Source organism: Corvus kubaryi, unplaced genomic scaffold (assembly GCF_017639235.1).
Source record: "Corvus kubaryi isolate FWS band 111438036 unplaced genomic scaffold, C.kubaryi_AGA036_p1.0 37387, whole genome shotgun sequence".
Taxonomy (NCBI): domain Eukaryota; kingdom Metazoa; phylum Chordata; class Aves; order Passeriformes; family Corvidae; genus Corvus; species Corvus kubaryi.
Genome location: NW_024581129.1, coordinates 5,541,228 through 5,566,087, shown reverse-complemented (window position 1 = coordinate 5,566,087; position 24,860 = coordinate 5,541,228). Strand labels below are relative to the sequence as shown.

The following is a 24,860-nucleotide window of genomic DNA, read 5'->3' as shown; positions in this document are numbered from 1 at the left end:
ATTACACAGCTAATCTCATGACTGTGTACAACTGGTCTAACTATTCAGGCTGTCTCCTGCCTGCACGGCTCTACACTCTCCAGGTCTTTCTTGTCATCTGCATTGGGAAAAGTTCAGGTCTATCAGCTTTTAAGCAGGAGGTTCTGAGTGGGAACCAGGGCGAGTGCTCTGGGAGTGCTGAGAAAACAGTCTCTTGTAAGGAGTTTCACTAACAGCCACAAACGTGAGAGCTGCAGCAAACAATCACACCACCCGTGAAATGTCCCTGTAGACAGAGCGATGCTGGCAGCTGTATTTTGGGTCATTAACCTGAGTGCACAGGTATGGCTCAGACACGTGCTGGCAATGCTTCCAGCCCCTTACTGCGACAGCATGTGAATAATTCCTTTTTTTCCCCCCCTTTCCTTGTGTCCTGAGGCTCCTGACTCTGCATGCACACAGCATCCAGAGCTGTTTCATGGGTGTATCAGCACATGCAAGAAACTGCGTTTCATCTTTTGGATGAACACCACCCCACCTTCCTGAGACACCCATGGAGCTAAGCTTAAAAGAGAAAAAATGGACAGTAAGACATACACAGAGTTGAGCATAACAACACACATTGCTGAGAAGCCTGGTAAGGCAGGAGGCAGCCGAGATTTCCATCACTGTAATTTAGCAAGATGCATCTCAGGCTCTGGCAAGGAGCATCCAGCTCCCCAGGACCAAGGACACGTCAACAGCAGCAGTCAGACCCTGCGAGTTTGGCAGGTGGCTAAATTGGCTCCAAAGCCTCGCTGGCCCTGGTCGGGGAAGGGAAGACGCCGAGTCTCAGCACAGAGGGCTGTAATGAGGATTAATAAGGCGTGTGAAGACGCTCTGTAATTGTCCGGCCGGCTGTTTCCTTTGCACCTTATGCTGTCGTTTATGCTCGTGCAAAGCGGCTGTAAAGCGCCCCAGGTCTGATTCAATAGAACTCCATAGATTCCTCGCACAGGTGTAAATTGCTCTGTGAGGTTCAAGGCACTGTCTAAATGCAAACTAATCTCATCATCTCTGTTGCCTTTTTTTTTTCTTCTGTAAATTCCTCTGCAGCCAATTGAACATCTTAGTGCCTAATAAACTACAAAATATCAGGTGTTTCGTGCATGAACTTACGTCCCAGAAACAGAATTCACAGTGCTGGCCTCAAGGAGAGCTGAACTGCATCAAGATGTCATGACTGGACCACCAGCACCGCAGTCCTGTGTGCTGGCTGCTGCCCTCAGCTGTGGAACATTCACATCATAAACCTCAGGGGCTGGCGCACAGTGACAGCAAGCCTGAACCCAGGAGAAGCCATGAAAAATGAGCTAACGACATAATTTGGGAGGGAACGGGCAAAAAACAATGCCTGACCTTGTTCACACATAGGAAAAAACAACTGCAGAACTACAGCCGCTGTAAAATGAGCCTGAACTAAAATGTATGAGCTGGTATTACAGGGAATAACCCCTAAGAGGTGGAAGGCTTTGATAGATGCACTCCTACAGGTAGCTTCAATCCCTGGCACCTGAAAGGCTTCGGTAATGAATGTCAGACTGCTGGGCAGCTGTGAGGGGAATAAACAGCTATTTGCCTTCAGTGGAAGTAGCATCAGTTTGACATATGACATTCAAATGATACGAGCTTTAGAAGTGTGGTTAAACGACTGCTGTTTGACTTGGAACCTTGAGCCCACCGAAGCGGCATCGCCGCTGTTTACCTTGGCTCTGTGGGGGATTGAATCACTGAGCTTAAAAATGAAAGACCAAAGTGTTTCTGCAAATTCAGCCCGCAGTATGTCGTGTGTCCAGCTGCTAGAGAATGTGTGCTGGAGTGATGAGAGGGGTAAAGACGGGTCCTCCCACTGCTGTGGCCTTTGGCTCCGCCAGCAGCTGCTGTGAGCACACGTGGGACTGAGGGGACACAAGATGGGGGATGAAATTTGTGGGATGGGGTGAGAAAAAGGGGTTATTCCCACCTGGTCCTTCCCAGAGCATCCCCTTCTCCTGACATCCTCCTCCTTCTCCACCTTGGTGGGCTCCTCTTCAAGGCATTTTGGCTTGCAGGACACCAGCTCACCCTTCACCATCTCCTGCTCGTTTTGGAGAAACACACGCTGCCAAGAACTTACCTCCCTGTTTTAGGGGACCTCGTTAGGCCCTTCTTACATTAGCCTGCCAGCTAACTACCAGCACTCACAGCTCTTTGATAACCTACCAGCTGAAGTGCTTCTGCTTGCAACCTTCACACTGAAACAAGAGCTCAGGACCAAAGTTGCTGGAGGAAAAAAATCACTGCTTCCTGACCTTTGGGCAGACTCTGTGGGCTGATTATCTCATTGATTTTAACTGAACTGAGCATTCAGTATGGGTGTCTGGAGGCCTGTCTCTCCTCAGCAGCGGGTACAGTACAGCACCAGCAGCAGTAATACAGACAACCTCTATGCAAGCCAGGGTCAGGGGCAGGAAAGCTCCAGGTTTCTTGTAAATTGTGGCATGCATGATTAATCCACCTGGGCCTGGCCCTGGGAGCACACGGTGAGCCTGCAGCAATAGCAATTCAGAGAGGGAGCACGCCGTGAAGGGCAAGTGGGTGCTTTCTCTTGAAAGAAGCCTAAATAATTGAAGCAGGAGTGAGTGGGACCAGATTGCAGTGATGCCACTTGAAGGGGGACTGTCCTTCCAGAAGGACCCGGCACTGAGCTGAAGCCTGTTTGCTCTGGGAAGCAGTGCTTTGCTGTAGCAGGGGGATATACAGAGCAGAGGAGTTCATGCTGAGAGCCCTATAATCATCCTGGATGTTTTTTAGGGGGAGTGGAGGACTTGCTTCAAGGTGTCAGCAGCTGGAGCATATTAGGGGACCTCCTGAAGCACGTCTGCTTTAGTGCTCTCCAAAAGGAAACCCATTTGCTCACTCTGGGACCACGCTGGGATCTGAATCAAAGCATGGCTTAAGGGGGACACAGATCAAATTTCACTATTGCCTAAGTGTAAATAATTTAAAAAAATTAGAGGCGCAGGTAAACCGAGGCACAGGGCTGTGGAAGAGCACAGCTCCATTTCCCCTGGCTGTGGGGGAGTGGTGCTTGCTCGTTACCTCTGGAAATCAGACCAGAAAGGGTTGACACCGAACATCTCCTGAACACCTGCTCAGTCTGGAATAAACTCAAGAAACAGCATCCCAGGTACTGAACCTGCTGGAAAACTCACAGAGTACAAGCAATTCCCCACTGCAAGGTCCCAAACCACTTCCCAAAGCCAAATCTGCTGGCAAACCTCCCTCTAGGACACTTGGGAACCTACAGAGGTGTGCGCTTCCTGCTCTTAAGTACAAAATTCAGCAAAACAAAGACGAGATTTGACAGAACTCAACAGTTTTGTCCCTTGTCAGAACCCCAAGCAGGTGCTGGGAGATGAGGCAGTGCTTATCTGTCTCTCTACAGGTACAGTGGCGTTCCCAGCCCAGCTCTGCTCCCCACTCCCTTGGCATGGGGTGCAGAAGATGAAGATGCCTTTGAACAGACGTGAGAAGGGCTGAAATCCTGACACCTCCAAGTGAACTGTGTATTTCCAAAATGTTAAGCAGCTTTGTGAGAGAGATTATCCTGAAGGATGGTTTCCTATAGTGTTGACATTTCTGTGTGAGTGATTAATTCCAACATGGGCATGGGGTGAAGAGGCAAAACCCTTTTCTCACTGCTACCAGGCAAGCTCTGGCCTTTGCCCCAGCAAGGTTATTAATTCATCCCTGACCTGTGACACTGCAGGTGACTTTGTCACCCTCATCTTCTCGGTCACCTCTCAAGGCAGAGGCCTGAGGATTTTCCATGCCCCTCTTTATGAACCACTGTGATGGTATAGGCACTTTTCAGCTGTTTGTCCTCCAGGGGTCTGCCTGCCTGTGCATTTTGTCCATGTGCTGTCACAAACACCCTGCCTTGACTTTGAAAAATGGAACAGCAACAGCTGAAAACAAAGATGAATTGTCACTTTTGTATGCTGGTGGCCAAAGGGAGTTGCAGTGCTGCAGGTGACGAGGGCAGAAGGGGAAGCCATGGTTGCCTGAGCTGCTGGGAATTTTCTAACCCTCTCACCCAGCTCATTGATGACTCTCTAGAGAAGCAGCCTCACTCCTCCCCTACACTTCCAGTCAAGGGTGTCTTTCGCTGGGGAATTTAATTTGCTGCAGAAAGGTTATTGTATCTCTTCTGAGGTTTTCTACTCAATTCCTAAAAAATATAGAAAGTAAGTATGAAAAGAATATATAATAACATGTATAATCTATCTACCTCTATATAAAAGAATATAAAAGACATATAAAAACTGCTATGTAGTGAATAAAGTTCCTTTTGCAATAGGACTCACTTCACACCATCAATGCCTCTGCTCAGCCGGTCCTTTTGGGCTGCTGTACCTTCAACTCTGCACCTCCAGGAGCAGCTCTTAGGATTTATGGTACCCACAGGGATTCATCCAGGATAAAAGGAGTTTTCATCTCCCAGGAATCCAAGCACCATTATACATGGTACTGAGTGGGTTGGATGTATAAGCACACGCAGGTACTTCACCCAGTGCCAAAATCCAACAGAGGTAGAGCAGGTGCATGAGGTGTTTAGGAGAGCACAGAGAGCACTCTGAACCCTGTCTGAGGTCAGCTGCTGTGCAGAATCAAATCCCTCCACTCTCACAGCAAAACAAATGCTTGGCTGAGAGAAGCAGGACCACCTGCCCAGTGATTTGTGGTGTCACAAGGTGACAGCAGAAGAAGGAATTGAACAAGAAAGCTTCTATCTCCACTCCGCAGCACTGATTTTTGAGAATCCCACCAAAGAAGGGAGGAATCCAGCTGGGAGAGGTGATGGGATGTTGTCACCTGGCCAAAGGCTTATGGGATCTTCAGATGGAGTCACTTGTGTATGGAGAAAGCAGAGCAGCAGAGACTGGCATCAGCTGGTCATAGGAGAGGTAAGTGAACTTTTTATTGCAGTTAGCATTCCAGCAGCAGATTTTGGAGGAATAATATGAAATTCTAGACAGTACAAAAACTAAAAAGTTTGGCAAGATTTTGAAGCTCTCAATAGGCAAAGGCACCTTTCTTCCAGACAGGGTTGTCCAGGACATCCGAAGACTCTCAGTGCTGCACCCTGCATAATTATTAATTTAGTTACATTGGTCTTGCAGCAGCCTAATATAAATCAGACTAAAAGGTGTCATGATTGCAGTATGGATGGTACCTGTGTTGACAATCCCTTCCATGGGAGATGGCTGCATGCCCACGATAAAATAAGCAAACAATCAGGCAACACATGTGGGACACTTCTCTCCCACTCTGCAAATCTCCAGTCATTAGGGGTAACTGCTTCTCTCTGGGCTCCTCCAGTGAACTCATCTGCACTTGGAATCACACAAAAGCCATCTAAAATCATACCAAAATCTAAATAAATCAGCATCAGAAAATCTGCTGCAGGCATTCAGTCCTTAAAGGACGTGACCATTTTAATACCTGTCAGGGTCATAGCACAGAGCTGAGGAAATAGCCCCGGACAACTCTGCATTCCCAGGAGAATAAAACCAGAAGACACACAAAGTCACCCAGCAGGCAGTGGGAACAGGAGCAATGGCAGCATTACTTAACTGTGTGCAATTTGCTCTCCCTATCTTGATTTAAATTACACTGCCAGAAGAGACTGACAATGTCTGGAATCAAATTGCTTAGAAAAGTGCCTCTTCAGAGAGAGAGAAAAAAATGCCCAAATAACTCGAGTGCAAATGGTCTTGCAAAATGCCTATTGTGATTGGGGACAGCAGGACCTGGGGCTCGTGTTCATTAGGATAATGCTCATGTAATTGTGCTGGGCCAAACCCCCATGAAATGGGGGGGTTGCACCCCTGATATTCCTACAGCGAACACATTAACTTGGTCTCCTCTCAAGAGGGGAAGGAGGCACCATTAAATAAGAGTCTCTTGCTCTGTTCCTGCTTTCTTCACTTCTTCAGGTCAGCCTGGTCTCTGGGGACCATCTTCAGGACAATGGGCTTCTTTGGCTGCATGAAACCTTTCGAGTCCAGGACCAGTGGGATCTTCAGCAGGAGGAAAAAACAACAAAACAGCCATATCAGCTGGGAGAAAGGACAGACAGGACAACAGGAGCCCTACAGCTCACACACATCCCAGCTACCACTTGTTTTGAATGCATTTCCCAACTCACAGGTGTACCTACAGCAGGAGCATCACTATTGCTCATGCAAAGCACCTACCAGCTGGTGTTTAACAGCCCTCAGCTCTTGGATAAACTGGTTGGTGAGTTCGGGCTCTCACGTGGCGCGGTACGAAGAGCTCGCTGCACTGATCAACAGGCTGCACATGGAGGGAAGAGCAGCCAAATCCCACCCAGGGAGCTGCAGCTAAATGGGGGCATGCAGTGCCATTTTGTTTAATGCAGAAGTGTGTTAGTGCTAAGGGCAGCTAAATCATAATGGGAGCTGGAGGAGCAATAAGCTCTCTAGGAAGAGCAAAACTAAAATCGCTGCTCAGAGCGAGTTCCAAAGCAAAAGCATCCCCACGTGAAAAGGTTTCCATGGGGTAGGCTGGGAATCTCATTAGAAGCAATGTTTAAAGCTGGTGTTGGAGGGAGTCTTCTTTCGGGAGGAAAGTGTTTTAAGTCTCCCCCACCAATGGGTGGTGCTCATATCCCAGCTCCTCCTCTCCCCCTCAGGACAAGGGTGACACACCCAGCCCAACAGGCCACATTCAGACCCCATATCCCAGTAAGCTTTGTTTCAGAAAATTTAAGCAGTATGGCTTGGAGCCCAATGTGCCATCAGTGAAGCAGTGAGAAGAGGCTGCAGCTTCCATACACATGTTCCAAAGGGATGATCCAGCATGAAGTTTTCCCTCCCACTCTGATCTGATGTACATGACACCTTCTGTAGAAAAAAGGGCTGAAAGAGCTCCATAAACCTATGGGCACCAATAATACAATACATATTTAACTTGTCTCCTTTTAATTAAAGGCAGTTATAAAAAGAATCAATTTTATGGATTGCAGAGGACTAGAAAAATGTCATTAGACTTGGGGGAGGGTGGATAGGTCACTGCATTGTTAATGGACTATTACAGTCTTTCACCTCCAGGTTACTAGTTGAGCTGCAATCTGAATCTGCAGAGATTCCAGCTGAGCACCCGAGCCAAGTAATAATTTAATAAGGATTTTTCTGTTTCTTACAACAAACGTCCTTTGAGTGACTTGTTGCCCCCTCTGCTCTGATTTCCCAAGCTCTCCTCACCAACAGGATGTAATAATGGCCCAGCCTCTCGCAGCAGTGATTGCAGGGAGCTGGGTTGGGCTGAAAACACCGTAGTGCTGCCTGCCTGAGGCACAGGGAGCTGCTGTCACCTCAGCAGGGCTGGACTGACAGATCATTTCCAACAACTCCTGCATTTATTTCATGTCAAGCACTCCCACCCTGCCAGGCCCATCCCATCAGTACTGTATGCAGCATTCACGGGGCAAAAACCAAATGCTGGGCAAAACCAAAGCCTGGTGGGATCCTGCTTAGTCTAAAAGAGGGAGAGGGTCACCAATTCAAACTTAACCCAGATTGTGTTTGTTTGAAAATTGCTACCCTTAAGGGACTACCCTGGCCTGTAAGAGATGAATTTTGGTGTCTGGGATGTCCCACAGAGAACAGCCATGTTTGTGTTGCAAAGCACAGCTTTGGCTTGAGCTGGGGGATATTCTTTTCTTGCTCTCTGGAGCAGGGTCTTCCTAAGCTGGGTCAAACAGACTGACAGTGCACTGTGGGGGAGAGAGCACCCCACAATTTAGGTGAACCCAAAGATAGGCACAGGACTTCAGGGATTTCAGCCTAAACATCCCACCAAAATTAAATATGCTTCTCTAGAGAATTAAAAAAAGCCTCAGTAACTTGCGGCGAACCCCTTAAAATTAACTGAGATTTAAACAGTTATTCCCATGTAACAGTAGGACCATCTCAGTGGGAGTAAGGGAAGATAACGAGACACACCACCCCACATCCTCACCGGTGTGTCTTTGCAGGTTCTGAAGGAGAAGTTCTGCAACAGGACGACCACAGCCACTTTCATGGTGAGGAGAGCAAACCTCATCCCTATGCAGTTCCTGGGGCCAGCCCCAAATGGCAGGAAGGTGTAGGGGTCAATACCATCTTTGTTCTCTTTACTGAACCTGATTACAACCAAAAAAACCAAGTTAACAAGAGCTACTATTCCAGGATGTGTCAGCTTCCAAATCTGAAGTGATGAGGGGTCTGGGAAGGCAAAAGCTTTTTGTGCTTCTGTGCATATAAGAAGAATCCAGCTAAGTTCTTTATTTCTGTCTCAACAGATACCTTACGCCTCTGCTTTTATTCTACTGCTCGGATTTGGTTGTGCAAATCCAGGTGCTTTGAGTGACCTGGGAATACTGAAATACACTAATGGATTTTGTAACTACTCTTTTCTCAAAACTCTCTCTCAGCTCTAAAACGGAACCCAGATTTCAAACCCTAAACCACAGAGGTCTACAGCTCCACAGCTTCCCTGTAGATCAAAGGACCGAGTGAACACAAAGATGTTCTCCCCCTGCGTGACTAAAGGCAGGGCTGCTTTTGAGACATGTCAGCCCCACTCCTTTCCTCATCATGAAAAACAGGGAAGAACAATCAGCTTCACAGAGAAATTTGCCACTGAGCATTTTCAGTAATACTTCTTAGTGATCAGCTAGTTTTCATGTCAGAAAGCTTTTCATTCCCAGAGCATGAGGTCCAGGTACAAACCTCAGCCGTGCTAAGTCAGAAGTGAAGTATCTCACTACTGAGACATCAGCACATCTCTCTGACGAACTCCCAGCAAGGCAAGTGAGCCCTAAATAGTTCCTGTCCAGCTACCCATGCCCAGTTTGACAACTGGAATAAGGGTGTGGCTACTGGAGCAACTGGTGTAGCCTGGCCCATTGCCAGAGCATTCCCATTTGGGTGTTTCCTTCTGAATTCAACACAACGTGACCATAGGCTCCGTAGGTGCTCCTGCTTGATACCACTGCCAAATTTTGTCCCAAAGGTCACCACACACCAGGATTAGCTTCCAGGGGTATTTCAGCTCCAGGTGCAAGAGCAGAGGTCTCGTCCTGCTCTCTCAGGACCAAGCCTCAATGTCTTGGTGGCTACCTGAAGACTACCAGGTTCATGGTATCCCAGGTCTGCCTTGGGCTATTGCCTCATTTTGCAGGGTCTGACAGAGCTCCTAAGCAAAGATTGCTTCATAACTTGAGTTAAAAATTAAGTTTTATTTCCTACCCATCTTTGCCCTTCCACTGCTGATTTGCAGGGCATTGTGCCAGTCACCCTATGGCTCTTGCTTTAATATCTGGCCATAAACCCCTCAGTGTTACAGCTGCTGGGAGCTGCTCTCACTGTTGCTCCCTTCAATGCAGTTAATTAAATTCCATGCACAGTTTATGGATGTAGATCATAAAACTCCCCTCACGGTAATGCTGGGACTAGATGTCAGACAATGATAAATGCCTAATTTAAATGTTATAATCACGCATTCCCCACTTTTGCTGCCATTCCTGCTCCCAGGGCTGAGGTGGAGCATGCAGCTATTCCCCCCACAAGGCCCTCACCTCTCAGGCCTGAATTCGTCCGGCTCTGGCCAATACTGCGGGTCCCGGTGCAGCACGAAGGCTGGGATCAAGACCACCATTCCCTCTGGAATAGTCACACCATTGAGCTCCACAGTCTTCTTGCAGACCCTCTCAATCCGGCCCCCGGCGGGGTAGAGCCGGATGGATTCATTCACCACCATATCCAGGTACTCCATCTGAGTGATGGCGTTGTACGTGGGAGTGGCCTGGGAGAGGAACGGGGGGCTGAGAACACGGCACTGCAACTCCCACCCCCACAGCCACCCCCCCAGCGCTTCCAGGGAAGGGGGAGTCTCAGGGCCAGCACCTCTGCCACTCTGTTTCCAACCTGGGTTTGCAAGGCACAGGTGGGAACAACCCCAGCATCTTCTCACCCTCCTTTACCTTGTTAGGCAGGTGCGCATCCACCTCGTCCTGGAGTCGCTGCTGCACGTCAGGGTGGATGGCCAGGTTGTAGGCTATGTAGCTGAGGGTGGAGCTGGTGGTCTCATAACCAGCAAAGACAAAGATAAGAGCCTGGGCCAGAACCTCCTCATCACTTAATGCTGAAAAAAGGCATAGAGGAACATACAAGAAGCTGAAAACTACAGTAATCAACCCTCGTGAATTCAGGATCCCAGTCACCAGTCTAAGTAACGCTACTCCTAGCTACGTAACAGTTGGTAAAGGAAACATCCAGCTTTCCCTCTGGTACTACAAAGGGGTTCAGGATGCAGTGCAGGGTGTCCAACAAATACCCTGTCCTGGCACCTCAAAAGTTTAGAAGCATCCTGCCTTGACTGAGGTTGATGGATTGGGACTGTGACTTGGCTGAGCCATTATTTTCTTCGTTTACCTAGGATTGGGAACAGAGATGAGCCCACAGGTGAGCAAGGTACACAAAGAATATGTGCTTTGTGTGCTTTTTGATATACAGCCAACATTGCTGGCCTTCAGAGGCCAAAAAAAGAAATGGGGGTAAGGAGACACTCACTCTTTGCTCTTTGTTGCACAAACACACCTCAGGATTTATCCCAGGAAATGGGACACAATAAAAATATGGCTGATCTGTGATAAACATCACTACAGCCCCACTACTGAGACCTTGAATCTTTCATGGGATTAAGGACTAAAATCCTCTCCCTGCTTCCCTCTTAAATGGCTAAGGAACTACTGCTTTCTGCTGAGAGGAGAACACATCTCAAGACACACTTTTGTCCAAGCTGGTCTCCGCAGACTTGGAGCCATCACGTGAGTTCTGTGATTCAATCATGAGCTGAAGGAAATCCACCCGGTCCTGGGGAGAAACAGAGGCAGAGAAGATGTGGGTGAGGAGGAAGCAAACCTTGTCCAGCACAAGTCCCTTGCTGAGACACCTGCTCACCACTCACAGCTCATGGCTTCAGCGCATGATGAGGTCTGGACTACAGACCCTCTATGAACACAGATGTTTTCTCCACTTGGACACAAAAGCAGGGCGTGGTTCTAGCCTTTCTCAGGTTTGGTGGGGTTGGAGAGCAGGTGACACACCACAGCTTCTGAAGATGCCACCAGGTCCCTCCTGCACTCAGGACTTCTCCTGAAGAGGACACCTAGGCTGGACTCACCGTGCTGCTGCCCTTTTCCCGTTCCTTCTTTAGTTTTGTGAAGACATTCTTGAAGAAGTCCATGACGTCTGAGGGTAACAGAGTCACCTTCATCTTTTTCAGCACAGGGATAACAAAGGGGAACAACACTAGAAGGAAAGAAGAGACCAACATACTTGAGCTCAAAGGGGCCCTGAGAAAGTCAGAACTGGCACAAAGCATAGAAAGGAGCAGTACATCTGGACCCTGATGTTGCCTTTTTGATGTTGCCCTGACCCTTTTTGTTGCCTCCATCTTTTTTTACCTAACCATGGCTGGGATGCAATAGCACTAGAGAATCTCCTCCATGTTACCTTATGACCACAGTACAACAATAAGTGCAGATCTCTGTGATAGAGCAGCTCTCCAGCATCTCTGCAAACAGGGTTTCTGCTCATAGCAGGATGCTGCTAAGACCCATAGAGGCTGTACAAATCCTGGCTGTGGCTTCCCTGGGAAAATATTTCTGCAGATCTGAGACTGTAAATCCAATCCTGTAAAGTGCTAAGCATCTCCCATATGGCAAAAAGGACTCAAAGACATAAGGGAGCTACCAGAAAATGCAGCACCTTTGACATCGATTCAGGGCTGTATGAGATGTGGTTTGCCATACCTATGAGTAAAAACACAGGACTTAGGAAACTGAATTGGAGAAATTTCTTAATGTTGGTGACAAAGGGGTCATTGGGGTTGTTCATGGAGTCAACACTGACACTGAAAGAAGTGCTGGTCACCACATCCATGCTGTAAGCTCCAAAAATGCTGAGTAGAGAAGAAGAGAGAGTGAATGAGATGAACCCAACCACAGCAGTAAATAAGAGCCCATCTAGGAACAATCCTTGTGATAGGGAATCTCTCTTAAAGCAGTAGCCACCATTGTATTTACTGAAGTTTCCCCAGTTGCATTCATTTCCCCAATTTTTCTCTGCTTCAAAAACCTAAGCTGTAGTTGGAAAGCACTGAACTGCAGACCAGGGTAACAAAGACTATATTCTGATTTTCATCTGTAAAAGAGATTGCAAAAATTACATCCAAAAATACCACATCTTGTGCAGCTTCTGGAAAAATTCTGGAAAATGCTTCCTTTCTCAAAATGCATCCCCAGTAAAATGAAATGGGGAACAGGGCACAGCTCTCCCATCTGAGCAAAGCAGAGCACATCAAGCCCACTGCTGAGGAACATGCCATGCCCATGACTGCTCTGGAGTTTGCTTCCATAGCTGACGAGGGCTCCATGCTGCAGTGCGGAAAAGGCTCTCCAAAACAGGCTCCTCCCCACACTGAATACAAACCCTTTGCTGTCAGCCTCACACAGTTACTCACTCCTTCGCAGCCACAAACTCATCATTAGCCACTTTCTTCTCAGTGTTTTTCACTAGTTTTTCACCATAGTGATTAATGATAGGGAACATCTGAAATGCAAACCAAAGCAGAAAGCACTATTGACTCTTTCCCTGACACCAAACAAGGCTGGGCCACACTGCCATCTGCCACTTGCCATGTACGGCTTGTGGGGGGAAGTGCAAGCAAGGGGAAACTCATTTCCAGGCCTCGGACGTCGCTTTCTCTCATCTTAACAACCTGCCCAGAGAGCTCATGTGACTAGGACTGAGCAAGGCTCTCCTCCAAAAATCCACACACAGCTCCCATTCCAGCTAAGCATCCACTCCAGCTGGGAGTGAACAGGGCTCCTGGGCGCATAGAAAATGGACAACCATGGCCTGAGTGATGTGTTTAACAGGATAAACATACAGGCCATAGTGCCAACAGCCCCAGCTTGCAATACTTGTGTGCTGTTTCATCCCCCACCCCTTCTCCTGACTCCCTCCCTGGGATGGCAGACAGATACTGTATTGCTGAACGGTACCAACAATGCAGGTGTTCATGGATGTGGTCCTGCCAAACAGGGCAACTTCCCCGTTTGAGGGGAAGGTCTGCACTCAGAAACAGCTCAGTTCTCTCTCCAGCTACTGATGCAAAGTACCAGTGGCCTGAGCTTTACCTCCTTCAGCTTCCCACTGGTGAAGGTTGGAGACAGCACTGTACGAATCCTTTTCCACTGCTCATCTGCAGCCACATTGAGGGCCGACTCCAAGATCCCGTTCAGACCAAAGTTCTGCACAGGAGAACAGGAGACAGGAGAATGTTTACAGCCCACTTCCACATGACAGAAATGCAAAGAAAAGCCTTCCATGGAGTGTTGACTCAGCCCCTGAAGTCATGCCAGCTCTACCTCAACCAGTAAACAGAAATGGAAACAAAAGTCTAAGAGTCATAAATGACATCAGCCCTAGGGCACAACCAGGCTGATGGCCCAATGTCCCAGCCAGAGTGGTCCCTACACCTCTCTAGCAGAGTTTTGATGTTGGTACCATCAATAAACTGGGGCACATCAGAGAGCAAGTACTTGCTGAAGGGCTCAGAGGAGAACAGAAAACAAGAAGAAACTCCTTTCTTGCTGCATGTACTCTGTACTGGACAGCAAAGCATGGGACTAGGCACCTACCCGGCGATTAGTAAAAATGTTGTAGCACTCTTTCACCAGGATGTTTTTGATGAGGATGGGGTCCAAAACAGCCAGCACGGGCTGCCTGCCATCATAAATCCTAAGCCAAGAGAAACCCACAGTCAGTTCATCCTTCATGGTCAGTTGGAGCAAAAGCAGCCTGCTCCGTCCATGGCCAGAGCCATGGCACAACTGGTTCAGGCCACCTGAGTCGACTCCGACAAAACAGCTGGAAGGATGAGGCTGAAACTTATTTATTATGTAGTAAAACAGGATAAAGGGGAAAGGAAGTGACAAACATGGGCAGCATGAGCATTTCTAGCAATTGTCTGTGGTACTGAAGAGTTGCCAAAGCTGTGTGGGTTTAGATAAAAGGCAGCTTTTTGCCATGATGTTGATGCCCTGCACGCAAGCTGTCTGAGCTGTTTCTACTACTGATGGCTGGAGACAAGAAATCCACACCAAATAACCCACCTGTGGGGGGAACAGATTTCCTGTCTGGCCTACAAGGCATTGAGAGGCGAAAAACTCATTTGTCTCCTCCATTTTCCAATCAACAGAGACAGAAAAACTTAAAAGTCATGGTGTGGGCTAAAGGGCAGGGAGCCTTGGGCCACAGCTGAGGGAAGCTGCCATCTTCAAGAAGCTTGTGAACATTTAATCTTTAGAAAAAATGCACCAGGTTTTCATGAAGCCTCACAGGATTTTTTTGCAGAGCAATTTTGTTTTGGTTTGAGAGGCTCTCAGTAGAAACATGATAAGAGGCCCCTACACAAAAGAAGCACTGTGCAGGGAGCAGGGAGGCAGGTTGAAAGTTAGCTTGTGCCCCAGCTCTGGGAGAAGCAGGGAGCAAGATGAAAAACACCGTGGCAGCCTGCAGCTTGCTTTCTGCTCCAGACACACAGAAGAGCAGCTTCAAAGGCAGGAGGCTCAGTTTGACACCAAGCAGTGGAGGTGATTTTCAAAGCTTCTGCAAACAAATGACCCCACAAACTGGTCATCACCATCCCAGCCCCACAGCACACTGAAATCCCAGCCGGAGAGAAGCCTTGGAGAGATGGGTGGAGACTTTCCCAGTGGTGAACCTCAATTCTCCCAGGCTGTCACTGCTGGAATTACAGTGCTGAAACACATGACAGTGGTGTACCTTTTCCCATTCTATTTTGGGGCCGCAGAGCACCCCAAACTTGTAGTTTTGTTCTGCAGAAACTCACCCCCAGATTTTTCCATACTTTTCAAAGCATTTCTGATCAAATTTGTGGACTCCCTGGAAAAGAAGAAAGGAGAAATGAACAGTTTGCCAGTGAAAAGTGATCAAAGCAGGTCACAGCTGGCAGCACAGTGCATCCCACAGCCCCATTCTAAGTGGCAGAGGTTGAGGTTGGCAGGTGCATGGTCCTCTTAAGCATCACATAGATGCTTAGGGGACATTTGCATTGGAGAGAAAAAAGAGAGCAGAGATTAAAAAAAAAAAAAAAAAGGCACTTTCAACTTCCACCAGCAAATCTGATCTAAAAATGTAACGAAGACAAGGTATGACAGGGTACAAAGTTTTAGTGAGCAGAGTTAGGAGGCAAAACTAGATCCCAGGGTGTCCTTTCACCTTCAGCTCAACAAGTTAAGAGCTGCTGCTGCCTTGTCCTCATATGATCTTCCTCTGCAGTTACTGAACTGAACATGGATTTTTATTTGTTTCCATCAGGGTTTTAAATGACATTACGTGTAAGGATGAAACTTATGGGACACGTAACACTCACTAAACCATTAGTAAGAGGCAACATGTGTGATGTAAACCCAGCAAACACAAGTAGAACACCTCTTTTATTGAAGCCAATACACTTGTTCTGCATTTGCAATCAATTACCTGGGATCAGCTACTGCCTCGTTATGTGACAAGGTTTGGCAGTTTGATATTACTTGAGTTTTATTTAAAAATCTATTTGTCTGGCCCAACAGCAAATGGTTGGATGAGGCATTGCTGAGGCTAATTCAGCCTCTTCATGTTGATGATAAAAAGGGCAAAAAAACATGCAGTTCCCAGAAAACAACAGTCTTAGGCATCTCTCCAGTATTTTTTTTTTTTGTTGTTTCTAACAGAACTTCAGCTGCTCAAGAGCAGGTAGAAACACAGGGACAAACAAAAAACTTGAACTACAAAGTAGTTTTAAAACACAGCACACCTCATTTAGGTCAGCCTGAACTTTCATGTTCTCTGTGTGTCCAGAGAGCTTCCCACCTAAAAGCATAATTTTCATCTGACTGAATCAAGGACAGAGGAGAGAGATGCCCAAAGAATGGGGGAAACAGCATCAGCCACAAGAAGGCTCTAAGGCACTACAGAGCAGCAGCTGCTGGTACTCACATGCTGGTACTCCAGGAAAGTCCCCACAAACGGCAGAGGCCTTGGGCCAGGAATGCCCAGCTTCTCGAAGGTCCGGTAGGGCCATATCCCATAGCTGCCAAGCAAAGAGCATGTGAGAAGCACTTATGCAATGAAAACACAAGATACTTCTTCCTGAAGCACGGGAACTGCTTAAATAACTGGTTCCTGTCACATTTCACAGAGAAAGCTGAAATTATGGACAGCAGCAGCCCTGCTGAGGATACTCTTTGCAGTAAATGTAGGATCACCTGGGGTATGTTTTGATGGAAGACAAGGGCTGAAAGGAGCTGCAGCCCAGCCTAGGCAAACCAGCGTACATGGGCACCTCAGGGCTTTATTCAGGGCCTCATTTAGCCGCCCAGATCAGACTGCCGTGCCTCGGAGCGACTGAGTTCTGAAGCTGAGGCTTGCCCTTGTGTTAGTCTTTGCCAAGACCTCCTGCGATGCTCAGGTGGCCGCGCTACAGCGGCACGGCAGGGACATAAATTACCACAGCAAAATTAAGTTTTTGCCTGCATAGCTCATTACAGTTCCCCTGAGCCACATAAGCCTAAGTTTTGCCAACAGAACTACTTAATCGGGGGGTTCTGCTGGCAGCAGCTCCGGCATCACCCTGCGCTGCTCCCAGCTCGCACAGTCCAAGGACGCCACGGGCGCTGCTGTCTTTAAACACCCGGAAGTTACTCCTTCTTGGGAAAAGTTTTAAAAAAAATAATAATCAAGGATTCCCTATGATTCACCCCGTCCAGCCCAGCTCGCTCCTTCCCGCTGGCAGCGGGGCCGCGCAGCCCCCCTGAGCAGCCCTCGCTGTGCCCTGAGGGCAGCGTTAATTCACTCGAACCTCGCCGGCACCGGGCTCTCCTCCTGCCCGGTCCCCCAGGGGACCGGCCTCTACTTACAGGGCCACGAGGCACAGGAAGGCGATGAGGAGCAGCCAGGTGACGGGAGACAGGCTAGGCAGGAGCTGCATGGTGCCCGCTGTCCGCCCGCTCCTGCCGCCGCCGCTGCCCGGCCCAACCTCTGCCCGGCCCAGGCTCTGCCCGCCATCACATGCGGGAGGCGGCGCTTCCCCGCCCGCTCGGAGCCTCAGGGCCGGGCCCCGGGCGGGTCCTCCCGGACCGGGGTGTCGGTCCCCGCTCCCCCTGGGGCTGGAAATCGCTGAGAGGGCGGTTTGCTCAAACGGAGCAAAGGGCGGCAGCGCCCCGAGCTCCTCGCGCTGCCTGTGGAGGGACAAGGAGCTGTTCCTGTGTCCCGTCTGTTCCAGCTCCGGGGGCTGTCTGTGTCTGCACCTTCCCCTGTGCCTCCTCTCTCACCTCCATGTATCATGTCCTGTAGCTCCTGTTTAGGGTCCAGGAGGACGCAGACCTGCACCCAACACCTGCCCAGGCTGAAAGGGGCTCGTTGCCCTCAGGCAGATCCTTTGCAAGATACAGTCCTGTATCTATGTGGCAGCATAACTTGTAGTCGCGCCTGTGCCGGCGGAGGCTCTGCCTGATGTCCCGCTGCTGGGAGCGGTGCCTTCGGTGCCCTGCCACCCCCAGGGAGCCACCAGGGCCGGGCAGGAGGTGCTGAGGGCCGGGCGGTGCGCGGGCACAGCGCCAGCACTCCCCAGCCGTGTCACCTGGGGATGGATTCCCACATCCCCATCTGTCACTGCACTCAGGGTGCACAAGATGATGTTATTTGGCTTTAGGCAGCTCAGTTTCCCCCTCAGACACAGACACGGGACTGGCTGCTTTCTGTCAGCGAAATGGGAAATGCATTGCGTGTATGGAGACACATTGGGGCCTCTGGCCAGTTTAGTTCCAGCATATGCAGACATCCCGTGCTGCTGGGCAGGTGTGGGGATGGGTCAGCACATAGTGTCCTTTGTTCCCATCACACTGGGAAGGGCCACAAATCTCTTCCTCTGTTCAGTCCAGGACTGTCCCCTTCTCCGTGTTCCCTGAACGCACCACTAGAGCCACATGGACCCAGCTAAGGACCCTCCATGCACATCACACTCACCTGCATCAGACATTACTCTCCTGCCTTTGACACACTCAGCCTTAAAGAAACCCAAGTGCTTCTGCAATTACCTGCCAGTCAGATCTCACGTGGCTCTACCCACAGGCCAGCAGTGGATTTTGCCTCTGCCCAAACATTTCTTTTGTCTCATAAAACACATGCAGCATGGGCTGAGCTGCGGGTGGGTCCAGCAGTCACCTCCACACTTATGTGGAAGAGCTGAGCAGCAGCACTGCCAGTCTTGGTAGGTCAGTGTCTCAGACATCTCCAGCATTGCACAGCCTCGATGTGCTCAATGATTCACATAACCACTTGCTGACAGTAATCAATTAACCATTTTATGGAGGCACATCCCTGATTCCTGCTTCTCCAGGCTGCTCTGAAGAACTGAGCTCAAGCAGCCTGCTGTGACAAGAACTTTATTCTCCATTTTATGGGATCTGCCCCTTTTAAGACACCTTGAAGCAACTGTACTCAGGGAGTTATCCCTTCTCTTGCATCCAGAGGCTGGTTCTTCTCCTTGACAGGTCCCATACCAGAAGGACATAAAGAGCAGCAGTGAGAGGCAGGAGGAGAAACCAGGTGCTGGAGCAGTAACTCCCTGGCTGGGATTAGATGCATTTCTTCTCTCGCACAAACCCTTTGATTTTCCAATAACTTCTAACAGCTGTTGTGATTTCTCAGAGGGAAGCAGGTTTGTGGTCCAGTATTTTCTTCTCTCTCAGACAGGAACTGAAGCAAAGACAGACTTCAGAGCTGGAGAACAAGGATGCTAGCTAGCCTCCAAAATATGTAAATAAACTGTGCAAGCATTTTTGCATACAAGGAAATTGCTCATTTGTCCAAAACAAGTTTGAGTGGGAACAATTTACTAATGTAGAGATATGGTTCAATGTGTGGCTGGTGAACCCCTGCAAACTCCTTATTCATCTGACTTTTGGTTTGGTTTTTTTGCAGGTCTCTTGAAGTGCTGTGTCTCTCCAGCTCCCCAGATTTGAGAAAATCACAGTTGATAAAATGTCCACCTCCCAGTCAAAATTGCTGTGATGACTCAGAGCTGCAGGTGGGGCCATCCTGAACACTCACTGAAAGATAATTTATACAAATTGCGTGTATTAAAGTGATGCTTTTATCCTTACACAGCCCTTTAGACCAAATGTAGGGGTAGACTCTGTACTTACTGAGACTATTTTTCTAATGTGAATATCACTGAAATGGAACCCAGGAGGGATAAAGCAGAGGGAAAGGCTCTCCAGATAATTTTTCTAGCAATATTTAAAGGGGTTTAGCGTTGTTGGCAAGCAAATCACACAACAGCGCTGCAGGCTGCTGCAACATCCCACCACCTTGTCTAAGAGAATGGAAGAAGGTTGCCCAGGTTTGGGCTACGCAACTTTTGTCTGTCCAAGGCTGGTGATCCAGCAAAACATCTTGAGGTATGGAAAGGGGAGCGATGAGTGCTCCCCACTGCACTTGTGCAGCAGATGTGCTAAAACAAGTGAAAAATAGCAGCAGCAGCAGCCTGTGAGTTGACACCAATGCTTCTAATTCACCTCTTTCACAAAACTGCCACTTTCCCCCCCTCCTCCCATTTCAGGTAATCACTTATTCATAGGAGATGTCTCCAAGAGAGCTGCTGAACCCCATTGGCAGGAGCCACATCAATGCCAGTGACCTCTTCAATGTGCTGATCTATGGGCATGGTTATAAGAAGGCAGAGTGGGTTCACAGCCCTAGTGATGTTTCCTGGGTTAGAGACCTGTACCTATGAAGGACCCACAGTGGTCCAAAAGGAATGTCCTCCTCTGGGTCATGAGCACATCAGCACATCAGCCTCTCTGACATTGCCCTTCTTACTGACACCAGCACAGTGCCACTGCTTTCCCCATTAATAAAAATCCCAAGGGCTCTAAAAAGGCTTGCTGGAGCCCCAGTGATGTGCACAGTGCTATTAAAAGACTATTTATTCTTATGCCCTGGGGAGAGGAGGAGTAACTGAGTGTGACCCTCTTCCCCCACATCAGGGTGTCTCTTGATGGTCCTGGGCACCACTGAAGCCATGGCCCTGCTCTCCCACACTTGTCCTCTGGCCACCACGCGATCCCTGGCACTGCGGTGGCTCCTGGCATGTTTGCTCTTGCTGCGCCACCTCAGCAGCAATCCCAGTCCAATATTAGCTCACACGTTATCTGCCACTCCTCTTTGCAGGGGCAGCGTGCTGGGCTTTCGTGCACTGGGTGCTCTTCCTGTGTTTGTGGCAGCCACCCCGGAGCACAGCGCCCTTCTGCTGTGCCAACACCCTGCACTCCTCTGAGCCGGGAGGGAACAGGTGGCCAAGAATCTGACATATGTGGGGATCCAAAAGCTGATGGTCACCATGGCTAATACAAACAGAAGGAGACATGATGTCCGGCTGTCGTCCCTGATAAAAATGGGACAATGAACCTTAGACCAACTGGGAGAACGGTGACTGAGGAACAGAGGATGATATTAAACCTCATGCAGAACTTCAGTTTCTAAAACTCCAAGACAGACAGAGATACAAAAATTTTAACTAGAGGGTCCTCCCTGAAGGAGAGGTGATTTTACTACTGTCTGCTTGGTGGGACTGAACGAGGCCAAGGGGAGAGAAGTCCTGCACGAATGCAGAGCACTGGTGGAAGGCCATACCCTGGAGCTGAACACTCTGCTGCATCTCAGGCTCTCTTGTTAGCTGCCGTGTTACAGACCCGAAGGTTTTCATTTCCTCCACATACTATGGGAAAAGTTGTAACACATAGTCTTTCTAACAGACAGCAAAATGTCAGCCCCATCAATAACCAGGCTTTTATTCACTGACTGTCCCATCTTTAACAATTCCCTTCTTATTTTCCTCTCATCCCATAAACGGGATCATGAGCTATTTATTCCTGGCTCTTCCTTACAAACCGTGCTCTCAAATGAGCCTCTTGAAAGGACTAAATGGGAAAACACCAGATGTATGACATCCTCAAAGAGCTCCAGCAGCCAGGGAAGGACCAAGGGCTGGCACCAGCTTTTGCCTTCCCTCTCACCAAGCCCAAAACCACACAGCACTTCATGCCTGGGTATTTCTGAGACCTCTGCAGAGCAAAAAGACCACGTTGCTCCTTTCATCCAGCGATGCTGCTGAATACTCCTGAAGCGTCGACAGCTGAAACCAATCTCGCTTTCACTCCTCTATAATTTCTGAACAAGGATGGAAAATTATAAGCCACAGCCAGTGTTAAAGTACAAAACCAATTCTGGAAAGCACAGAGGGGGCAGTGCTGTGTGCACTACCCGCTCACGCTCGGACACCAGCTCCTCCAAGGACAACTTCTCCTTTGCCGGCTCACATTGTACCAGAGAAGAACTTCTCTGGCTTTTCAGACCTCCCAGCTGGTAGCTCAGTCTCACTGCATGAAGCAGCCAGAAAATGTCATTGCACCACTTGCAATGACCTTAATTTCTGCTGAGCTACTTCCAAACCAGAAGTCAAGCCAGAAAAAGACAAAAATCATGACATGACCCTGAAGCCATCATCTCTAAACACATGACATGCAGCCCTTTCTACCACCATCCCCTTACTTCCAAACCCACCCTATCTCACGAGGACACACATTAGAAACAGTCCAGTGTTCTGGAATCTGTTTTGGAGCCAGGATCTCTGCTCAGCCAGACCCAGTGCTCAGAGCCACATGGCTGCCCAGGGGCAGAGTTTGGCCCATTGTTTCTGTCTCCAGTGCCTGGGTTCTGCATGTTTTTTTCTGGACATGTTCTGGGTATACACTCAGGGCAGGGATGAAGCTGTTTGGCTTGTGACTCATTCGGCATTGTGGACTCCCTATCAGCAGCTGCTGGATATGAGCCATCCCCAACACGTTCATTCAGGCACAGTCTTTGAGAATCCAAGCAGGTGTGGATGGAGGCTTATCACTCAACCTCACAGGATTTCTCTATTGCGGCTAAAGCCAAGCATTTAGCTGGTTGCATTAACCCTTGCTGGCGTTGTGAAATGGGCTTCATTGAAAACAAGCATCTTTCTCTTACCTTCTAATTTCTTCTGTGGTGTGGAGAAAGCTATGGATCAATGAAAGTGCCCTCATTGATCACCCTGGATGTTTTCTGCTGGACAGAGAATTGGAATACTGAATCCTTCCTCTGCCAGTCCTCCCCACAGTGGGGGGATAAAACATTTCCAAATTTCCATCAGGTTATGTGAGGTTTAATCCCAGACGATAGTCTCCCAGCAGATTAAGTCAGTCTCATAAATATGTCTGAAAATTTGCCCTCATTTATACCAAATTTCCCATAGTTCAACTTCTCTGATGACTCCCATTGCCCTGCTCCTCCCCTGCCCCCCACCTCTGGGGTGTTCATACCGATCAGATGCGCTTGTACATACATTAAAAATAACTCAAGATTGAAAAAGTTTGCATTTACAAGTTGAGCCTTGTAGTGTTGGAATGAGACTCTAATTAGGTCAGTCATGTTCCCCAGTAGGGTAAGAATGATAGTGCTGGAAAACAGACAATTTATAAAGACCCAAAAATAACTCATCCTGCTGTTTTGTAAGATGTGTTTTCTTCGCCCTGTGCTGAGGACATTGCAGTCAAGGCCACTTGGGCACACTGATAGCAGCCACACAGACTGTGGCTTGGTCCCACAGGCAAAGCTGGCCGGTGCCTCAATTTCCTCCTACCAAATGTGGGATATTTATCCTTCCCAATTTGGCAGGGCTGTGGTGAGGTCACCTGTGTTTGTCAGGCATTTTGTCACTCCTGGCATGAGGTCCCAGGCTATATTACACAGGCTTTTTTTTCCCAACTTGCCTTTTAGCCTTATCTACACCTTCTGTGAAGTGCACAGAGGGCACAAACTCAGATTAAGGAGGCTCAGGGTAAAGAACAAGTCCGTGGCTTTGCCCCAGCTGCTTTTCTAGGGTGCGTGTCATCAGCATAAAGGGTGCACAGAACCCCTTGGAAGTTGCACAAAGCAGGGAATTACCTTTGAATGACGCCGTTCTTCCTCTGAACACATTTTTGTCACACAACTGTGGTTTGCAGCTTCCTTGTTCCTCCACAGGCAGGTGCTGATCCTCTGATTCCACAAGACTTCACAGGTTTCAGCGCTGCTGACAAATTTGCCTTGTAAAACCTCGAAGAATGACTTCACATGTCAGCCTTGTCTGATTTAGGATTATCCTAGCTTGTTAACAAATGGTGATGGACATGCCAATTGCCTACTTAATGAAGGTTTCTACCAAGTTGGGAAGTCAGTGGCCACACCGCCTTGGCTTGGAGGGACGTGCCCAGCATTTCCAAGTAAACAAGACAGCAAAGCTAAAGAACTCCTGGAGCACAGTGGAAGTGAACAAAAACCCAACAAAAACATGTGTTCACATAAAGTTCCTTTTGATTTTGTGGGAAATGCAGGTTTGAAATGAAAATAATTAGTGAGGCAAGAAGAGGAGAGGAAAAATAATAAAAACAAGAGTCAGGCTTACAAAAAGAAAACAGAAAAGGAGCAAGGAGAAAAATAAATAACCCTGGAGCAAAAGTGTAGAGGGAAAAAGGGGGAACAAAAGAGACAAATAGCAGGAAAAGGATCAGTAATGAAAGCCCAGATTACTTGATTCAGTCAAGCCACTGCTTGTGCTGTTCAGGGCAGGGCGGGAAGCCAGTCTGTTTTCTCTGGTATTGTTTAGGCTACAAATACTGTGGCAGATTTCCCATCCACTCCCATGTTTACGTCCGTGCTCCAACCCTAGTCACAAAAACATGTGTGGGGGAAACATGTCCTGAGAAGAGCAAGGGCTGGAAGCTGGAGGATGGTACACTTTGGAGCCAAATGGGCTCAATAAAGCAATTCTGCACCTTATGGCAATTTTGCAAGATAATGTCTCTTTCACGAAATGCTGTGGCGGGAGGATTTTCATCTTCAAAATGGGTACAGTGATACCTCTGGGTTATTACAAGCTCCCAGCTGCAAAGGGCTGCCTGTATTTATACAACACTGCATTATTTATAATATCCTTTTCAGGAGCAGGAGAATATGAGTTCTTTCCTTCATCGTTTCACTATTTTTTTTTCTTCCCTTCTCCCACTTGGAAAACATTGATTTCTTGCCCTCATTTCTCCCACCAGAGCTGTAGCTGACCTGACTGTGTTTAGTTTACTTCTCTAGACCAGGTGCTCAGTGGGTGAAAAGCACAACCAACCCCCCTGGGGTAACAGAGCTGCCCAGATTTCCCCCAGCTGGGATCTGGTTCTGCCTCCCCAACATCTGCACATTTGTGGGAACTGATTAATGGCTGCTACAACACTACTGGGGAAGGGACAAAGGCATAAAAATGTTGGCCCCATGGGTTTTTGTTTCTGAGTGGGTTTTGACTCCCCCGTACTAAGGATCTGAGGAAGTTTACTGCTGCAAAATAATAAAATATTTAAGACTGATCAAATTTTGTGTGGAAACTCTTTGAGAGTGTCAGCTTCACTGAGAAGCAGCAGGGGTTGTAAGATTTTACAGTCCAGAGCAAACAGTGAGGAATTTCAGTCCGTGTTACATTCTCACTGTCCTGAGCTATTAACTCGTGAGCACACTGGCAAGGCACCCAGAAACTTCTGCAACAGAAGAGTCTGGAAAAATACTCTTTTTCCCTTCCACAGAACAAATGTACCAAGGACACAGGTA

The 24,860-nt window shown here is 48.3% G+C and overlaps 1 protein-coding gene across 1 annotated transcript; it reads right to left on the bottom strand.

The window, feature by feature from the left end:
* Nucleotides 1-4,948: 4,948 nt before the first annotated feature.
* LOC121669031 (cytochrome P450 3A12-like) lies at nt 4,949-17,222 on the bottom strand. Its single transcript, XM_042037487.1, has 13 exons — nt 17,060-17,222; nt 16,140-16,233; nt 14,992-15,044; nt 13,778-13,877; nt 13,274-13,387; nt 12,595-12,683; nt 11,885-12,033; nt 11,254-11,381; nt 10,859-10,943; nt 10,052-10,212; nt 9,647-9,873; nt 8,047-8,209; nt 4,949-6,083 (listed from the first exon to the last, which is right to left on the bottom strand). The coding sequence occupies exons 1-13, from the start codon at nt 17,128-17,130 to the stop codon at nt 5,988-5,990; spliced, it is 1,530 nt and encodes a 509-aa protein (XP_041893421.1). The 5' UTR covers nt 17,131-17,222; the 3' UTR covers nt 4,949-5,987.
* Between the last annotated feature and the right edge of the window lie 7,638 nt (nt 17,223-24,860).